The sequence below is a fragment of the Salvelinus namaycush genome, chromosome 1 (assembly GCF_016432855.1).
Source record: "Salvelinus namaycush isolate Seneca chromosome 1, SaNama_1.0, whole genome shotgun sequence".
NCBI lineage: Eukaryota > Metazoa > Chordata > Actinopteri > Salmoniformes > Salmonidae > Salvelinus > Salvelinus namaycush.
The window spans coordinates 31,056,318-31,077,555 of record NC_052307.1 but is presented as its reverse complement, the minus strand read 5'-3'; the positions used below and the strand labels follow the sequence as shown (position 1 = coordinate 31,077,555).

General features: G+C 40.5%; 1 protein-coding gene across 1 annotated transcript in view; it reads right to left on the bottom strand.

The window, feature by feature from the left end:
* Positions 1–20,498, bottom strand: part of LOC120033535 (tricarboxylate transport protein B, mitochondrial-like) — a 30,274-nt gene extending 9,776 nt beyond the window's left edge. The window contains exons 1-3 of the mRNA XM_038979961.1: positions 20,143–20,498; positions 1,220–1,327; positions 606–705 (exon numbers count right to left, since the gene is read on the bottom strand). Of these exons, the coding sequence (XP_038835889.1) occupies positions 606–705; positions 1,220–1,327; positions 20,143–20,254 (320 nt within the window). The 5' untranslated portion in view covers positions 20,255–20,498. The remainder of the gene's footprint in view (positions 1–605; positions 706–1,219; positions 1,328–20,142) is intronic.
* Positions 20,499–21,238: the final 740 nt, after the last annotated feature.

Here is a 21,238-nt window from a genome sequence, read left to right as displayed (position 1 = left end):
GGAGGGGGACAGAGGGAATGGGAGAAGAAGTGGGGAGAAGAAAAGCACTCCCTTCTTTTTTCATAACCCAATTATGTAAAGCATACGCACACACATACACACACACACACACACACACAGCTGTCAGACTAGACAGATGATGTGGCCTACTCTTGTTGCCATGTCCATCTCTATGCACTGTTTCCCTACTGAGCCCTTCCCCTAGGCTGACTGACTGGCTGACACAGACACACACGCACACAAACACACATACACACACCAACAGGTTTTCATCTCTGTATCTCTACTGATACAAGAATTGGCAGCTCTGCTCCGCATGGCTGGGTCTGTCCACTCTAAAGACAGGCTCTGCTCTGTAACACACATACACACAAACAAACACATTCAGAGAAAGAGAGATGCTAAATACCCCTGTCTGAGACTGAGGTCTCCATAGAACGGTCGTGTGTGGAATAAAGCAGGTAGGTCGAATAAATATCATCTCTGGGAAAGAATAACATAATTACACACAAGACCAGTGGGACATTTCAGCTATGTATTGTGAGTAATAGACCAAAATAATTGGTGTGTGTGTGTGTGTTTAGGGCTAGATGCCATCCACATACCTGACAGCTGATTTGGGTATGGATCCGTAGAGCAGTGAGCTGAGTCCTCTGTACAGTCCTCTCACCCCATGACCCTGTACCGTCTGCTTTACACAGTCACCTACACACACATCAATACATGAACACACAACCAGCTACGGACACACGGAGAGTATTCAAATAACTTCATATTCACACATGGAGAGAGAACTCCTTGACGAACATAGCTATTTAGTATGAGGCAGAGACAGCTGTGTGCAGGGCTCATTAAGATGGTCTCAGATCCTCAGAGCTCCAGCCAAGAGAAGCCAGACTGACTGTGTGTGTGTGTGTGTGTCATACAAACAAGTAGCGTGACAGCCTGCCAGAATCACTAATGCACCTGAGGATGATGGGTAATTTGATAATTAGATCCTAAGAGGGACAGAGAAAGAGAGAGAGGGAGCGAGATAGTGAGAATAAGAAATGGAGCGTGAGCAAGAGATAGAGATAGATGAATTGATTTGGTCGACACACTGACGACCCTGTATCTCAGAAAGGTTAGATGCATCGGGGAAGAAGAGGTAGAGAGGTATGAAGGGAGATGGATAGAGAAAGTCTTGTGTTGCCGGGTGAGAGGACAGTCAGACACTCACCAATGCCCCTGTATTTGGGAGGGTTGGCCTTCTCGTCCAGCTGTAGCTGAGTCTTCACATACTCAGTAGGGAAGGTGATACAGATCTCTATACCCCCTGCTATACCACCTGTAGAAAACACAGAGCGGAGGTCAGATAAAGCTTTACAATCTGTAGAATGAGATGGATAGAAAGGAAAGCGACATTTAGTTACTGTAAACCGCCCACATTCAGGCCAGGGTCGATCTCAAAAATGGCATCAGACTTGAACCAAACGCAAACGTTGTCGAACCGTCTGTGCTTGCTGGGGTTCTGTATGTCATCGTCATTTTGTAGCGAATGAGTCTGAACTATGCAGAAAACAGAGAGCATTGGTCAGCTAAGCTTATCAACCAGAAGATTCCTTTTGTGAATCTTTGGGTAGCTAGCCTTTGGTACCAGACTGTTGGTACCAACAAATTGCCTTCTACAATGACAGGCTGGCTAAAGCAGGCATTCACTTTGGGCAGAGCCAGTACATCATGGATCATAACAATAACCCTAAATATGGCTGCCATCTGTAAACCTTAAAAGCCCAGAGAGTGTGAGAGGAATGTAATGTACTGGATAAAGATGGATGGAGCCATTTTCTCTATGCATGAACGTGTAGCTATTAGGTCCAATGAACGAAGAACAAAAGAATGAATGAATGAATGATGTAGGATGTTGGACAGCTCTATATTGTGGATTAGTTCAGAGGATGGGGATGATAGTGTTAAGAGCAGCACTGTGTGCAGATGAGTCACTTAGAAAAGAGGGAAGGGAGGGCGAGAAGGAGAGGAGAGAGGGAGGAGTGAAGGCTGACGTTAATTAAATTATCTGCTCTGTCCAGAGGGAGGGGCTCCATTACACAGGCCAAGACCTCCATTAGCTCAATGACACACAGAATTACCCCATTTTCATTTCTTCTCTCTCGCTCTCTCTCTCTCTCGCTCTCTCTCTCACACACACTCACATTCAAATCCCAGAGGCCCATCTTTATAAAGAAATAATGGGAAGGGTTCAGATATGTCATCCAACTGTGTGACAGCTTGGCATCCATCCAACTTCTGCTGTTATTGTAGGCCAAATCTCTCTATCTCTCCCCTGCAGCACTTAGAATTACATTATTCTGGAGGTGACAGGAGATATATTTAACCCATTACATATACAGAAGATATAGAAGGATTTTAAGTGGTTGCTGGTTATATTTCAGTTAAATTACACATTGATGTATGGTTGAGTGAGAGTATTCAGAAGGGCTTAATGCATTTGCACAGTGTTTTTCTCAGCCAAGATAAGGTTGTACAACAGTCTAGAAAGCTAAGTCATGATCCCTGTACACACACATACACACACACACACACACACACACACACACACACACACACACTGCTCTAATTCCTCTAATCCCAGTGTTAAGTAAGGTTCAGCAGATCACATGAGGTCCACTACATTTCACACTAGCAAACTCACCCAGGATGTACAGGTCAGTATGTCTACAATAGGCTTCATTCATCCCAGACAGAACTACAGTTTTACATGTGAAGGCTATTGGTGAAGCAGTGTCATGTTACAAATTTGCAAAACATATGATATGTTACGAATTCCAATTTGTTGTGGTTAACGTTAGTTAGGTGGATAACGCTAACATTAGCAAGCTGGCCAATGTTAGCTAGGCTAGGGGTTAAGGGTTAGGCTTAAGGTTAGGAGTTAGGTTAAAGGGTTAAGGCTAGGGTTATGGGAAGGGTTAGCTAAAATGGTTAGGGGAAGGGGAGGGGATAGCTAACACCCTCAGTAGTTACAAAGTAGTAAGTAGTTGAAAAGTTGCTAATTAGCTGAAATTATAAAGTTGTCTGTGATGAGACTCGAACAGGCAACCTACTATCCTTATGTTTTTACCTTAAGTAACCTTCTGTCTTATGTAACCATATCAACCGTAACATATCATACTAATTTGTCTCCTGGATTTACAACGTTACGTCTAGTCTATGAGACCAGTCTGATCTGCGAGCTGTTGGCTAGAGTGCACATGCCAAGACCAGAGTAGGCACATTTGCTATTTAAGGAAAATGCTATGGAAACACATTGACATTGACATTTTTATTAGGTACATGAAAACTTAAGCGAAAAAAGACATTTTGTGTGCACTACTTGATTTTTATCTGCAACAAATTATTTTGGTAAACAACCTGGTCTCAGAGCATTTTGTATTATTCTGTAAGTAAATCCGAGACACTCATATCATACTAAATTGAGTGTCTCGTTTGCAAAATGTACAATATGTTATGAATTTCCAAAACGTATGATAGGTTAAGAATTCTAGCTAGCTTGCTAATGTTAGGTGGGCTAGGGGTTAGGGGTTAGAGGTTAGGGATAAGTTAGGTTAAAGGGTTAGGGTTGTGGTTAGGGGAAGAGTTAGCTAACATGCTAAGTAGTTGCAAAGTAGCTAAAAAGTAGTAAGTAGTTGAAAAGTTGCTCATAATGCTAAAATTGTCTGTGATATGATTCGAACTCTCAACCTAAATAGAGCCCAATCCAACCCTGTCCACCCTTACTCTATATAACCCCATCGACAAATCATTCTCATTTACAACCATCCCTCACGCACACACACATACACACATACTCCACCCTTGCAAAGCAGATTTACAGTGCTTTCAGAAAGTATTCATACCCCTTGACTTATTCCACATTTTGTTGTGTTACAGCTTGAATTCAAAATTATTTAAATACTGTATACATTTTTTTCTATTTTTTTGAAAATCTATTGAAAATTAAATACAGAAATATAGAACTTAGGGGTGTGATTACAGAACTATGAGTCAATACTTTGTAGAAACAGCGATTTCAGCAGTGAGTCTTTTGGGGTAAGTCTCAAAAGCATTCCACACCTGGATTGTGCAACATTTGCCCATTATTCTTTTCAAAATTCAAAAGGCACTCGCACATCTGAGTTATTTTTTTGCAGGTGCATAGTAACAGTTGAATAAAATGAATTATGAATTAAAGCCACCATTTCAGATTACTCTGACATTTTTCTCACGCTGTACCCAATGATTTATGAAAATTAGCTTGATGTGTCGATGTCCTCATTGTGGTTTTACAGACGTGTTTAATATGTTTTATATACACACTTTATTCGAATACTTATGAAATACACATTGTTATATTTGGTGAAACGTACTTATTTTCCCTCAACTCCAACCCCATTTGATGCATTGAATGGATGTGGGTGGAACTATGTCTACATAAGGATGCTAATTGAAAAAAACTCACAAAAGCTCTGACGAAGGCCTTGAGGTCGATACGTAAAGCTTATTAAAGAGCAGTGTTGCTATCAAGGGCAGTGTGCAGGTTTCTTCTTTTTTCCCATTATTCTTTTCAAAATTCTTCAAGCTCTGTCAAATTGATTGTTGATCATTGCTAGACAACCATTTTCAGGTCTTGCCATAGATTTTCAAGTAGATTTAAGTCAAAACTGTAACTTGGCCACTCAGGAACATTCACTGTCTTCTTGGTAAGCAATTCAGGTGTAGATTTAGCCGTGTTTTAGGTTATTGTCATGCTGAAAGGTGAATTAATCTCCCAATGTCTGGTGGAAAGCAGACTGAACCAGGTTTTCCTCTAGGATTTTGCCTGTACTTAGCTCCATTCCATGTATTTTTTTCCCTTCTGAAAACGTCCCAGTCCTTAACGATTACAAGCATACCCATAACATGATGCAGCCACCACTATGCTTGAAAATATGGAGAGTGGTACTCAGTAATGTGTTTTATTGAATTTGCCTGAAACATAACACTTTGTATTCAGGACAAAAAGTTTATTGCTTTGCCACATTTTTTTGCAGTATTACTTTAGTGCCTTGTTGCAAAGAGAATGCAAGGTTTGGAATGTTTTTATTCTGTACAGGCTTCCTTCTTTTCACTCTGTCAATTAGTTTAGCATTATGGAGTAACTACAACTTTGTTGATCCATACTCAGTTTTCTCCTATCAAGGCCATTAAACTCTGTAACTGTTTTAAAGTCACCATTGGCCTCATGGTGAAATCCCTGAGATGTTTCCTTCCTCTCCAGCGACTGAGTTATGAGGGACGCCTCTATCTTTGTAGTGACTGGGTGTATTGATACACCATCCAAAGTGTAATTAATAACATCACCATGCTCAAAGGGATATTCAATGTCTGCTTTTTGATTTTTACCGATCTACCAATAGGTGCCCTTCTTTGCGAGGCATTGGAAATCCTCCCTGGTCTTTGTGGTTGAATCTGTGTTTGAATTTCACTGCTCGACTGAGGGCCCTTACAGATAATTGTATGTGTGGGGTACAGAGATGAGGTAGTCATTCAAAAATCATGTTAAACACTATTATTGCACACCAAGTGAGTCCATGCATCTTATTATGTGACTTGTTAAAAAAAAAAATCTCCTGACCTTATTTAGGCTTGTCATTACAAAGTGGTCGTATACTTAACTCAAAACATTTCAGCTTTTCGGTTTTCATTAATTTGTCAAATGTTTGTAAAAACAAAAAACATTATTCAATTTTGAAATTATAGGCTATTATGTGTGTAGACCAGTGACAAACAAATCTGAATTGAATACATTTTTAATTCAGGCTGTAACACAACAAAATGTGGAAAAAGTCAAGGGGTTTGAATACTTTCTGTAGGCTCTGTATAGTTTAATCAACACCCTTCTGACTTCACAGCTGGGTTCCTGCTTGTATCACAGCCACTCAGCGCGCACACACGTACACACACACACACACACACACACACACACACCACTGGGGCTGATCGTCAGAGTACAGAACATGTATTGTCTTGGGCCTGGTTGAGTGGACAGGCTGCAGCCCAGCAGTAGAGACACACATCCCAGCCAAACAACCCATAGGAACCCTCCACACCATTACACACTATTAGATCAACCATGGAGGAGAGAGATAGAGAGACAGAGGGACAGACTGAGAGAGGGAGGGAGACAGAGAGAGACAGAGAGACAGACAGAGACAGAGGGACAGACAGAGAGGGAGGGAGACAGAGGGAGACAGAGAGAGAGAGAGAGAGAGAGGGAAAGAGAGATAGGGAGAGGAAAATAGAGATTAAGAGGGTTGAGAAAGAGAGAGTTAGACGGAGAATTGTAAAGAAAGTGGATAGCAACAAATGGAGAGCGAGCAAGGGAGAAAATATGTGCAAGAGCAGAGAGGGCGATAGAGAAGACCTCTGAAGTGCTATCTATTGGCCTGCTGTTGAGGTAACTCTAATGAGTGTTGGCCACATCATCTGCTCCTGATGAGAACTTCACTGAGAAAAACTAACGTTCAAAATCACCAGACCTGGCAAACAATAAACATAACCCAATCTTGCAACACCACAGTTTCTGGACCAGGACACCATAATGTGTAAGAACACAAAAAATACTAAACACGGGAAAATGATGTATTCTTTAAATATATTCTTACTTATCCAAGCTAGTCATATTAAAATGAAATATGTTCTTTAACAACAGAGACTAGAGAGAGAGAGAGAGAGAGCGAGTGGGAGAAAGAGAGAAGTGGAAGAGAAAATGAAAGACAGAGAGAGAGTGTGTGTCTGACAGGAAGGGCAACAGGGGTTTCGGGATTTGACGTTTTGCCCCCGAGGGCGCTGGTGGGTCGTGAGTCAGATTCAGGGAGAGTGTGTAGAGTCTATTACCTAGTGTATTGGGTGCAGTGGAGTGTGAATGAGCAGGGAGTGAGTACACACTTTGACAAGCCCTCTGAGTCTGAGAGGAGACAGCCACTCAAAGAACTTAACTGGAGCACGAGAGAAAGTAAAAAAGAGGGCGAGAGAGAAATGGAGAGAGAGAGGGAGAAAAGTTGCTCCAGACAACCATGCAAGCACAGAGCAATACAAAAGTACTCTCTCAAACCTCACACACACTTACACAAACGCACGCACGCACGAAGCATGAACACACGCACGCGCACACACACACACACACACACACACACAAACACACAAACACACAAACACACAGAAAACCCATCAGAACCAGAAACCCATTTAAAGCTCTCATCCCCCAGGCCAATCTTGCCTCATATCAACAGCCTCCACCTCTCAACATCACCCATTGCCATTAGCTGCTAGGAGTGCAGGGGAGGGAGTAGAAGGAGCTCAAACACCCAGCATGTGCCTCAAAGCCATTGTCTGGGTTTGTAAGAGATGTAGGATTTTTCTTCCATTAAGCTACGACTTTCTCTGTTCTGTCCATGTCACGTCCCCCCTCCAGGCCTATACAAGACCTATACAACCACACATGCACACGTACACATACTAACTCACTCCACCCTTTCACCCCTTCCTGCATTACACCAGTGCCAAAAAGGGAATATTTCTCAAAGGCTAAGCTACATCAGTTATGACACCACACACGTGGAGTCAAACTACTGTAGAGTCATACTGAGTCAAACTGGCTGTAGTCTTTATCTACGGCCCTGAGTTAACCTTTTACTGCAGTGGATTAAATCAGGGTCACACGGAGTGTTTCTTGGTAGTCAAGAGTATACACCTCACACACATGGTTTTGGGCTTTAAAGAAAGACACCTGTTTCATTTCAGATATAGATTTGAAATGTATTACATTTTGAGTGTGCATCCCTATATTACACTTTATATGCATCACAGAAGACTGGAATATAACAAAGCCGTTGGACATAGAAACACAAAAGTTTATTCATTCTGAAATTAATCAAGGATATGTACTCCAGTTACTAAACAAAGACTGCCACCAAACAAGCAGTACACACTCACAATCTCTCGCATACACACATACTCCTCCAAGTGTAGAGAAGAATAACCAGATATAGCCAGTGGTGTACTACTTATGTCGTTTTTTGGGGGTATCTGTACTTTACTATTTATATTTTTTACTGTGCTACATTCCAAAACAAATAGATACTTTTTACTCCCATACATTTTCCCTGACACCCAAAAGTAGTTGTTACATTTCGAATGCTCAGGCAGGACAGCGATATGGTTCAATTCAAGCACCTATAAATATAACACGCTGTCATCCCTACTGTCTCTGATCTGGCGGACTCAATAAATAGAAATACGCCATTTGTAGTAATGTCTGAGGGTTGAAGTGTGCTCCCGATTGTCGTTCATTTTTAAAACGAGAACATTGTGCCATCTGGTTTGCTTAATATAAGGAATTTGATGTATAGCATTTACTTTTACTTTTACTCAAGCATGGCGATGTCGTACTTTTTCCACCACTGTGCTTAAGTACATTTAAAACCAGATACTTTTAGCCATTTACTCAAATAGTAGTTTACTGGGTGAATTTTACTTGAGTCACTTTCTATTAAGGTGTCCTTACTTTTACTAAATTGTGACATTTGAGTTATTTTTCCATCACTGGAAATATCTGTGGTTCAATGTCTAGGCACTGAGAGAAGTGCTAGTCCGATTTATTAACTGTCAAACTGGGTGTCAGGAGGATTGTGTATCTTCTTGGTGTAGTTAAACATTAGCTTGGCTGTTGATTGAGTAATATCTCAGGTCAGAATTAGACACGAGCACTTTACCTGATTACTTTTATCTCGCTGAGTAGATCAGGTCCTTGGGTATGACACACTCATATACTATACATTTTTATTTATTTTTATTTAACCTTTTTTTAACTAGACATACACACACAAGCTATTAATCTACATAACAAAATATCCTTGTTCTCCCCATAAATTTGCACCCAAAGATTCAGACTGTAATAAAAACAGGGACGAGAGAGAGAGAAAGATTCTACAGATAAGCAGTAATCAACTGGCTAAGATGAGTGGAGGGTACAACTAGAACAAACAGGTTAAATAAGAGTTTGGCTGACAGAGAGAGTAGCCTGTTCCTTTGGCTGTTAGCGTTCCCGGCCAGCTTGTCTGATTAGTCTGGGTGAAAGGATAGGAAGGGAGGGAGGAGGCCAGTTGGGTTTCTCAAATCTAAAATCTTGATTGATGGCCTCATTTTATATTTACCAATGGCTGAGAGGAGGAGAGTCAGGAGAGACTGTTTATGAAATGGCACCATAGACTGTTAGGGTTGTGAAAGGTATTTGGACAGAAGCATTTTATTTGCACAAACCTGCGGTACCAAAGTCATGAGTTCAAATGTAACTTAGTTCAGCCAGAGGTTACAGTGAAAAACCACTATGGGCAATTTCACGGAAACGGAATTGCGCGGAGATTATTCACTTAAAATGTGTGCCAAACAAAAAACATTCATCAAAGTTTAACAAACCATACAACTCTATGCACAAGGACCGCTTTTAACAAATTACACAGACAATTTTACAAAAACACATTTACTGGAAGAACTGTGCAGATGCCAACTTTGGTAACAGATTTGAGGTAAAATGTGACTACATTTTCCAAAAACTCTGTTAAATATCTGCTCCAAATTAAGATTCAGAGATGTCTGCAGAAAGAATGGGGTGTCAGCTAGGACATGACACCTTGAGGTTAAAAAAATCTGTTTTGGTTATTGAACTACAGTAAGTGAAGTGGATTACAATATCCTCCTTTGCATATTTGGGTATTATTCTACACACGGGCTTTTATTTTAATGAGCTCTGCCACTAAACAAGAATACATTTGAACCAATCATAGATGTCTATTCACAAGTTTGGACATCAAAGTACAGCACATTAGGACTCAGTAAAGTAGAGTACAGTCAAGTAGAGTACGTTACAGTACAGTAAAGTATAGTACAGTTCAGTACATTATAGTGTACTCAACTCTAGTGTGCTCTACTGTGTACTGTACTGAACTGTACTCCACTCTATTCTACTCTACTGTACAATACATGACTGTACTGTACTGTACTGAACTGAAGCATACTCTATGTTTATTTACTGTACTGTACTGTACTGTACTGTACTGTACTGTACTGTGCTCTACTGGATTATAATGTACTGTACAGTACTGTACTGAACTATACTCTACTTTTCTTTACTGTACTGTGCTCTACTGGACCGGACCAAATCTGAACAAATCATGGACGTCTATGTTTGGGCCAAATGAAGGCCAGACGTCTGTGGATGTTGAAATCAAGGCTGGTCCAGACCAGACCAAAAAACTGCGACCAAAAGTATGCCAGTGGAAGGGAGGACAGTAGCAGGTGATCCAACTGTGGTTTGTAACTACTATGATATCTTATTGAAGACAAATTCCGTTACCGATTAGTTTTTTTGAGTTTCGAGTTTTAATCACTTAATAATTCATAAACAAAATGTATATTAGTAAAAATACTATAACTAATTGATCGGTCTCCCTGTGTTGATATTACATGCAACATGCAACAATTTCAAAGATTTTACTGAGTTACAGTTCATATTAGGAAATCAGTCAATTGAAATAAATAAATTAGGCCCTAATCTATGGATTTCACATGACTGGGAATACAGATATGCATCTGTTGGTCACAGATACCTAAAAAAAGGTAGGAGCGTGGCTCAGAAAACCAGTCAGTATCTGATGTGACCACCATTTGCCGCATGCAGCACGACACACCGCTTTCACATAGAGTTGATCAGGTTGATGATTGTGGCCTGTGGAATGTGGCCTGTGTGGCCCGCTCTCCCACACAACGCTATACACGCTGTCTGCCATCTGCCCGGTACAGTTGTTAACAGGATTCATCCGTGAAGAGCACACTTCTCCAGCATGCCAGTGGCCATTGAAGGTAAAAATGTGTCCACTGAAGTCGGTTAAGACACCGAACTGCAGTCAGGTCAAGACCCTGGTGAGGACAACGAGCACGCAGATGAGCTTCACTTAGACGGTTTCTGTGGCTACTTTGTAATTTCATAGTTTTAATGTCTTCACTATTATTCTACAATGTAGAAAATAGTACAAATAAAGAAGAACCCTTGAATGAGTTGGGGTCCAAACTTTTGACTGGTACTGTACATGTTACCTCAATTACCTCAACTAACCTGTACCCCACACATTAACTCGGTACCGGTACCACCTGTATATAGCATTGTTTTTATTTTATTGTTCCTTTTTTATTTTTTACTTTAGTTAATTTAGTAAATATAGCTGCTAGCTAGCTGTCTATCAAGCTAGCAAGATTTTCTTGAGGGCTTGAACGCAGCCCGGAACGCGGTTAGCCATTGTGGTTGGGACCGCGGATTGTCTCAGGTCTGTGGCTGTCTAGATCCCTGCCGTTTGTTGTTTTCAATCTTCCTTGTGACCTGCCCTGTCTGGAACTGCGTGGAGTAACAGCATAACCTACGTTGCTAAGCTACCATGACAAAGACCAAAGCCAGCGGGAGTACCATTGAAGGCAGTGGTGTCTCTCTATCACACGCAAAGGATTTTTTAAATGAACAAAAATAGTTCTACAAGCAGTTGTTACAACAACAAGCAAATAGCTTCAAGTGTTGTGTCCAAATACTGGTGGATCCAACTAATAAAAGAATGGACGACCTGACCAGAGAGGTCCAGGACCTGAAGAACTATTTGCAGTTCTCCCAGGGTCAGCTCAATGAGTTGAAACAGGAGAATGGCGAGATGACAGACATCTGTAAGTCATTGAGAGAGGACATCAATTCTGTGTGTGAATCCATGATAACAATGACGGATTGTCGAGGGACAATCAAGGCGGAACAACATGGTTGTGGATGGAATTGCAGAATCTCCACGAGACTGAGGACAAAGTGAGGGAAATGATCTCTGAGAAATTGAAGATGGACCACAGGAAGATTGAGGTTAAGCACGCCCACGGGACTGGTAAACCCACCACCAGCCCAGGTGACAGGCCCAGGCCAATAGTGGTCAAGTTCCTGAGGTTCAAGGACAAGGTAGCTGTTCTGGAAAGAGCCAAGAACTTGAGAGGAATGTACACAGTGTATTCGAAAGTATTCAGACCCCTTGACTTTTCCACATTTTGTTACGTTACAGCCTTATTCTAAAATGGATTAAATAAAACCTTTTCCTCATCACCCAATCTACCTACCTCATCCCCATATTGTTTTTATTTACTTTGCTGCTCTTTTGCACACCAGTATCACTACTTACACACCATCATCTGCTCATCTATCACTCCAGTGTTAATCTGCTAAATTGTAATTACTTTGCTACTATGGCCTATTTATTGCCATACCTCCTCATGCCATTTGCACACACTGTATATAGACTTTCTTTTTTTTCTATTGTGTTATTGACTGTATGCTTGTTTATTCCATGTGTAACTCTGTGTTGTTGTTTCTGTCACACTGCTTTGCTTTATCTTGTTGTCAACTAACCTACCTGGTTAAATAAAGGTAAAATAAAATTCAATCTACACACAATACCCCATAATGACAGAGAAAACAGGTTTGTAGAAATGTTTACACATTTATTAAAATGTAAAAACAGAAATACCTTATTTACATAAGTATTCAGACCCTTTGCTATTGAGCTCAGGTGCATCCTGTTTCCATTGATCACCCTTGAGATGTTTCTACAACTTGATTGGAGTCCACCTGTGGTAAATTCTATCAATTGGAACTCATTTGGAAAGACAACTATCTCTGCAGCACTCCACCAATCAGGCCTTTATGGTAGAGTGACCAGACGCAAGCCACTCCTCAGTAAAAATCACCTGACAGCCCGCTTGGAGTTTGCCAAAAGGCACCTAAAGGACTCAGACCATGAATAACAAGATTGTCTGGTCTGATGAAACCAAGATTGAACTCTTCGGCCTGAATGCCAAGCGTCATGTTTGGAGGAAACCTGGCACCATCCCTACAGTGAAAGCATGGTGGTGGCAGAATCATGCTGTGAGGATGTTTTTTGGTGGCAGGGACTGGAAGACTAGTCAGGATCGAAAGATGAACGGAGCAAAGTACAGAGAGATCTTTGATGAAAACCTGCTCCAGAGCCCTCAGGACCTCAGACTGGGGCAAAGGTTCGCCTTCCAACAGGACAACGACCCTAAACACACAGCCAAGACAACGCAGGAGTGGCTTCGGGACAAGTCTCTGAATGTCCTTGAGTGGCCCAGTCAGAGTCCGGACTTGAACCTGATCGACAATCTTTGGAGAAACCTGAAAATAGCTGTGCAGCGACGCTCCCCATCCAACCTGACAGAACTTGAGAGGATCTGCAGAGAAGAATGGGAGAAACTCCCCAAATACAGGTGTGCCAAGCTTGTAGCGTCATACCCAAGAAGACTCGAAGCTGTAATCGCTGCCAAAGGTGCTTCAACAAAGTACAGAGTAAAGGGACTGAATACTTATGTAAATGTGATATTTCCGTTGTTGTTGTTTTTTATACAAAAATCTGTTTTTGCTTTGTCATTTTGGAGTATTGTGTATAGATTGAAGAGGGGGAAAAAACAATTTTATCAATTTTAGAATAAGGCTGTAATGTAACAAAATGTGGAAAAAGTCAAGGGGTCTGAATACTTTCCGAATGCACTGTATCTTCCTCAATGAGGACTATCCTGAAGCTGTGCGCCAGAAGAGGAAATAACTTATCCCAGATAAGAAAGCTGCGTTGGGACATACATCCGCTATGACAGGCTCATTGACCACCCTCCTTCCCAGAAGCCTGGAAGGGATGAGAGAGCCAAGCCTATGGGTTCGTAACTTCAACCCCGCATGAACACACACACACACACACACACACACACACACACACACACACACACACACACACACACCAATTGATTAATACACTGCTGGATGTATATTTTCTTCTCTTGCTTTTTTAGCTCTTTTCCATATTATGTCTGTCTCTGATAAGCTACCCAGGAAAGGGCTGACAATAGCCCATATTAATATATGTAGCCTTAGAAATAAGGTTCATGAAATCAATAACTTGCTAATCAGATAACTTTCATATATTAGCCATTTCTGAGACTCACTTGATTATGCAGCAGTAGCAATACAAGGATAAAACATCTATAGAAGAGACACAAATGCTTATGGGGGAGGTGTTGCTGTATATATTCAGAGCCATATCCATGTAATGCTTAGAGAAGATCGTATGTGTTGTGGTTGCAGTTTCACTTGGCACATCTAAAGCCTTTTTTGGGGAGGTGTTGCTATAGGCCACCAAGTGCTAACAGTCAGTATCTAAATAATATGTGTTAAATGCTTGATAGTGTATGTGATGTAAACAGAGGTCTACTTTCTTGAGGACCTGAATATTGGCTGGTTTTCATCAAGCTGTCCGCTCATAAGGAAGCTCCAAAAAACTTTGGAGTACTTTAAATGAAATTATGAGCAGAAAGACAAATTCAACTCCATCTTTCATCGAATCAGATGGCTTATTCATCACAAAACCATTTGATGTTGCCAATTATTTTAATGATTACTTCATTGGCAAAGTTGACAGACTTAGGCAGGAAATGCCAACAACGAACAGTGAGCAATCGTATTCATGCATAGAAAAGCAAATAATGAAAAAAAAGCAATGCAAGTGTGAATTTTGTAAAGTTAGTGTGGGAGAGGTGGAAAAATGATTGTTAACTATCAATATTGACAAACCTCATGGCATTGACAATTTAGATGGAAAGCTACTGAGTATGTTAGCTGACCCTATAGCCTCTCCTATTTGTCGTATGTTTAATCTGACCCTTGAGGAAAGTATTTGTACTCAGGCCTGGATGGAAGCCAAAGTAATTCCGCTACCCAAGAGTGGTAAAGCAGCCTTTACACACACATGATAACATATGCACTATACACACACGTACACATGGATTTTGTGTTGTAGATATGTGGTAGCGGAGTAGGGGCCTGAGGGCACACACTTAGTGCGTTGTGAAATCTGTTATGAATGTATTGTAATGTTTTTAAAATTGTATAACTGAATGAATTTTGCCGGACCCCAGGAAGAGTAGATGCTGCTTTGGCAGCAGCTAATGGGAATCCATAATAAATACAAATACAAATACTGGTTCTAACAGCAGACCTATAAGCTTGCTGCCAGCTCTTAGCAAACTTTGGGGGAAAAAATAGTGTTTGACCAAATACAATGCTATTTCTCTGTAAACAAATGAACAACAGACTTTCAGCATGGTTATGGAGATGTTATGTACTGCACTGACACAAATGACTGATGATTGGTTGAAAGAAAGTGATAAGAAGATTGTGGGAGCTGTACTGTTAGATTTCAGTGCATCCTTTGATATTATTGACCATAACGTGTTGTTGAATAAATGTATTTGTTATGGCTTTTCAACCTCTGCCATATCATTGTTTCAGAGCTGTCTATCTAATAGGACTCAAAGGGTTTTCTTTAATGGAAGCTTCTCTAATGTCAAACATGTAAAGTGTGATGTACCGCAGGGCAGATCTGAACAAGTTGAGGGGACTAAATTACTTGGCATTACCTTAGATTGTAAACTGTCATGGTCAAAACATATAGATTCAATGGTTGACTCCAAAAAGTGTCACGATCGTCTTCTTGAGAGATATTGGACCAAGGCGCAGCGTGTGCAAAATACATCTCTTTATTGTGGAAAAGAGAAAAACACAAAAACGAACACTATACACAAACTAACAAAAAAACAACAAACGACCGTGAAGCTAAATAACGTAAGTGCACAGACAAGCAACAAACGTTCAACTTAGACAATTACCCACAAACACATGATGCCCATGGCTGCCTTAAATATGGCTCCCAATTAGAGACAATAAACCACAGCTGTCTCTAATTGAGAACCAATCTAGGCAGCCATCGACATACAAACACCTAGACAAGACATTGCCCCATTAAACCTACAAACCCCTAGACAAACCAAAACACATACTTCACCATGTCACACCCTGACCTAACTAAAATAATAATGAAAACAAAGATAACTAAGACCAGGGTGTGACAAAAAGGAAGTTCTGCAGATTTTAGTTTTGTCTTATCTTGATTATTGTCGAGTCGCGTGGTCAAGTGTTGCAAGGAAAGACCTAGTTAAACTGCAGCAGGCCCAGAACAGATCAGCACGTCTTGCTCGTCATTGTAATCAGAGGGCTGATATACACTACCGGTCTAAAGTTTTAGAACACCTACTCATTCAAGGGTTTTTCTTTATTTTTACTATTTTCTACATTGTAGAAGACACATAACGAAGACATCAAAACTATGAAATAACACATATGGAATCATGTAGTAAACAAAAAAGTGTTAAACAAATCAAAATAAATGTTATATTTGAGATTCTTCAAATAGCCACCCTTTGCCTTGATGACAGCTTTGCACACTCTTGGCATTCTCTCAACCAGCTTCATCTGGAATGCTTTTCCAACAGTCTTGAATGAGTTCCCACATATGCTAAGCATTTGTTGGCTGCTTTTCCTTCACTCTGCGGTCCGACTCATCCCAACCCATCTCAGTTTGGTTGAGGTCGGGGGATTGTGGAGGCCAGGTCATCTGATGCAGCACTCCATCACTCTCCTTCTTGGTTAAATAGCCCTTACACAGCCTGGTGGTGTGTTGGGTCATTGTCCTGTTGAAAAACAAATGATAGTGGGACAAAGCCCAAACCAGATGGGATGGTGTATCGCTGAGGAATGCTGTGGTAGCCATGCTGGTTAAGTGTGCCTTGAATTCTAAATAGACAGTGTCACCAGAAAAGCACCCCCACACCATAACATCTCCTCCTCCATGCGTTACAGTAGGAAATACACATGCGGAGATCATCCGTTCACCCACACCGCATCTCACAAAGACATGGCGGTTGGAATCAAAAATCTCCAATTTGGACTGCAGATCAAAGGACACATTTTCACCGGTCTAATGTCCATTGCTCTTGTTTCTTGGCCCAAGCAAGTCTCTTCTTATTGGTGTCCTTTAGTAGTGGATTCTTTGTAGCAATTTGACCATGAAGGCCTGATTCACACAGTCTCCTCTCAATAGTTGATGTTGAGATGTGTCTGTTACTTGAACTCCGTGAAGCATTTATTTGGGCTGCAATTTCTAAGGCTCGTTACTCTGAAGAACTTATCCTCTGCAGCAGAGGTAACTCTGGGTCTTCCATTCCTGTGGCGGTCCTCATGAGAGCCAGTTTCATCATAGCGCTTGATGGTTTTTTCGACTGCACTTGAAGAAACTTTCAAAGTTCTTGAAATGTTCCGCATTGACTGACCTTCATGTCTTAAAGTAATGATCTACTGTCGTTTCTCTTTGCTTACTTGAGCTGTTCTTGGCATAAAATGGACTTGGTCTTTTACCAAATAGGGCTATCTTCTGTATACTACCCCTAAAAGAAATTCCACAAATAAACTTTTAAGAAGGCAGACCTATTAATTGAAATGCATTCCAGGTGACTACCACATGAAGCTGGTTGAGAGAATGCCAAGAGGGTGCAAAGCTGTCATCAAGGCAAAGGGTGGCTATTTGAAGAATCTCAAATCTCAAATATATTTAGATTTGTTTAACACTTTTTTGTTTACTACATGATTCCATGTGTGTTATTTCATAGTTTTGATGTCTTCACTATTATTCTACAATGTAGAAAATAGTACAAATAAAGAAAAACCGTTGAATGAGTAAGTGTTCTAAAACTTTTGACTGGTAGTGTAAATACTATGCATGCCAGTCTCTTTTGGCTAAGAGTTGAGGAGAAACTGACTGCATCATTTCTTATTTTTATAAGTTTTTTTTTTTTCATTGTGTTAAATTGTTTGCCTAGTCAACTTACACACAGCTCTGACACACACATTTACCCCACCAGAAATGCCATCAGGGGTCTTTTCACAGTCCCCAAATCCAGAACAAATTCAAAAAAGCATACAGGAACTCCGTTCCATCTCTTATTGCTCAAATAAACAGCAAACCTGCTTTCAAAAAACAGATAAAGCCTATTTAACCTAGATAGTTTGTGTGTATGTATTGATATGTATGCTACGTGTGCCTTTAAAAAAATATTATGTCGTTCTGTCCTTGAGCTGTTCTTGTCTATTCATTTTCTGTATTATGTCATGTTTCATGTTTTGTGTGGACCCCAGGAAGAGCAGCTGCTGCTTTTGCAACAGCTAATGGGGATCCTAATAATATACCAAATACCAAATTGCATGCTTCCTCATAACTTGAGACATCTGTGGCATTGTGTTGTGTGTGAGAACTGCACATTTTAAAGTGTATTTTTATTGTCCCCAGCACAAGGTGCACCTGTGTAATGATCATGCTGTTTAATCAGCTTCTTGATATGCCACAACTGTCAGGTGAATGGATTATCTTGGCAAAGAAGAAATGCCCACTAACGGGGATGTAAACTAATTTGTGCACAACATTTGAGAAAAATAAGCTTTTTGTGCATATGGAAAATTTCTGGACCAACACTTTACATGTTGTGTTTATATTTTTGTTCGGTATACTTCACCAGTATCCATCACAGGAATGGAGGTTTCCGTGATGAAGGCTACTAGGCTACTACCAGTGATGTATGCAGTATATACACTAGATTACTTTTAGGGGGTGATTTGTTGAAGCCCCTGTGCCTCCATCTTAGCACTACTCCTCCAATGTAAAAAAACAACAACATTTTGGAAGCTATATAAATGCATTTATTAATGTCTACATTAGTTATTACATATACCTTAATGCCCACTTTTAAATTATATTATGTGAGTTAAACAAAAAAAAATAACAATTTACAACAACAAAACATGTCATTTTGTAAATACTTAAATACATGTCATTTTGTCCTTGAAACACTTAATTGAAACACTGTAGAATTCCATCCATTACTATGAAGGACTGCTCCTTCTAGGGAGTGCCAATATGGCCGACCGGTGGCTTCAAAGCCTCTCAATAGCCAATAGATAGCATCAGCAGTACAGGTTTATATACACCATTGGCTACTACTACTAATAGGTAGATGTCTGAGCTATTCAAACCTCATTTTAGAGACATTCTGCTGTTCAGTCCACAGTGTTTGGGTTTCTATATTTGATCCTCATTCAATGCTTGTTTTTGTCTTCCTTCAGAGAGCGACGTGGTGGTTTTTGGGTGGTTTACTTCAAATGCATTCCAGTTCAATTGTAGGGTTATTGGTTTGAATTGCACAGTGTGGAGTCATTTTCAGAAGACACACCCCATAATAATGACTGTGTCTGCTGCCTAAAAAGAACAGGGCTGCTAGTGGGAACTAAATGCTGTGGTTTGCTAACCGGACAGATGGAGCTGCAACAGATGCTTTTTTGTCATCTCAGTTAAACTGCACAATAACATGAATGATCTGTCTATCATAGCATAATGCAAGAGGAGGTGAACATTTTAGCATTCACCAGTCCTTATAACTAACTGAGTTGTTACTGTCTGGCACTAAAGGGGAGAACTGAGGAGTGATTGTTCTGTGGTGTTCTCTCATAACCAGGCAGTTCTGCTCTACACTATTAGAAGGCTAGAGCATGTTACCACTGTCAGTTACAGATTAGATCATTTCATAATCATCCATTTGAAATCATATTGATTAGATTCTAAATCATATTAAGTAGAACATTTAAAATAAATAAATGATAAAGCCAGTAGGCTACTAGTTTAAACAGTCTCACTATTTTGTTATGCGCTCTACAGGCAGCCCAAGCCAATCCCATCTTTAGTGAAATGCACACACTGCATGTGAAACTGATATTAATAACCAGGACTAGCATTTTTTATATTTTATTGTTAATGAACTGTTGAACACAATACAACATGACAGTTCTACTCAATGACATGGAAGCACTCGCTTCTTGCACGGCTACTAACCAATGAAAAACCATCCGCACATTATTTACAACCCCTGGCTGTCAAGTGAAAGTGACATGATCGGGAAAAACAATGTTACTTCATTCTACAGGCTGATACTCCATCCACGCCGATTCTCTATCAAGTAAAAGCATTAAACCGTGTATCACAAAAATGTAAAACCATATATATTGGCATATGTGGTGTCTGAACAAAGGATTACAAAACTTACCTGCTAGAATCGCCTTCCCTGGGTGAGTTAATTTGGCTTTTCCTCCAGGTGCCGCCGCCGCCAGGCACCGTGGTCGGTGAAAGGGACTGATTAGTTGCCTGTTTCCTTCCATTGTAAAGAAATAATTTAACAAATATCTATCTAGCTATAAAACTAAGTCTACCAAACTGTTATTTTGTCCTAAAAAACGAGTTTATGGTTAATATAACGTTCAGTGCATGCACACCAAGACTAAGGACTGATCAATTTCGCTGTGATGCTGTCTGACCAGTGAGGCTGAGTGTAGCCTTCAGACCCCCGCTGTATGTGGACAGTAGGCTACTACACAGCTGGCAGTCGTGCTGGGAGAGAAAGCGTATATATCCTGTAGCTGAGGGAGGAGAGACGGGGCAGTTCGGTTCCACACCAGAAGGGCGGGTCTGTCTCACATCTTTGCACGCGCAAACCTCGCTATGAGGTGGAGCGCTACATTAGCATAACATACTGTACATTCCCCAGTTCAGCAAACAAACACAGATATGTCAATTAAAGTATCAACCCCATTAGACAGCATAATATTATTAACCTCTTAAACTCTGCTGCCAAGCTGTTGAGAGAGAGAAGTGGTCAAGGCTGTACAAAGGTGATTCAGACCCAAAACACCATCAATCAAGTGCTGTGCCCCAGTGACATCCATCTATCCCTATATGCTACATCCACGAGAAGGATGCAACCAAAACAATACTGAGACAGATTTATTTGCCTTGCTATGAATAGAAAAATCATATAAAAATAAAGTTAACCACAACTGAAACATTGTATTTTGTTCCTAACCTCATTTACAAATTAGACCTATGCTTACATGAACAAATCATTGACCATAATCACATTTTCTTCCCTTTTTTCTATTCTGATAATGGAGATGAACAGATGCTACTTTGAATTGAAGTGATGTAGCCTGTACACAAGGCCACATGTGTACAAAACCCCCTACTATGACAGGTGGACATACAGAACGTTTGATCCGTTTCTCCATCGGATGTTGTTCCCAAGATGAGGTCAAAGTGCAGCAGTACATTTCTACCTCCACTGATCCAGGGACAGTTTTGCTCCAACT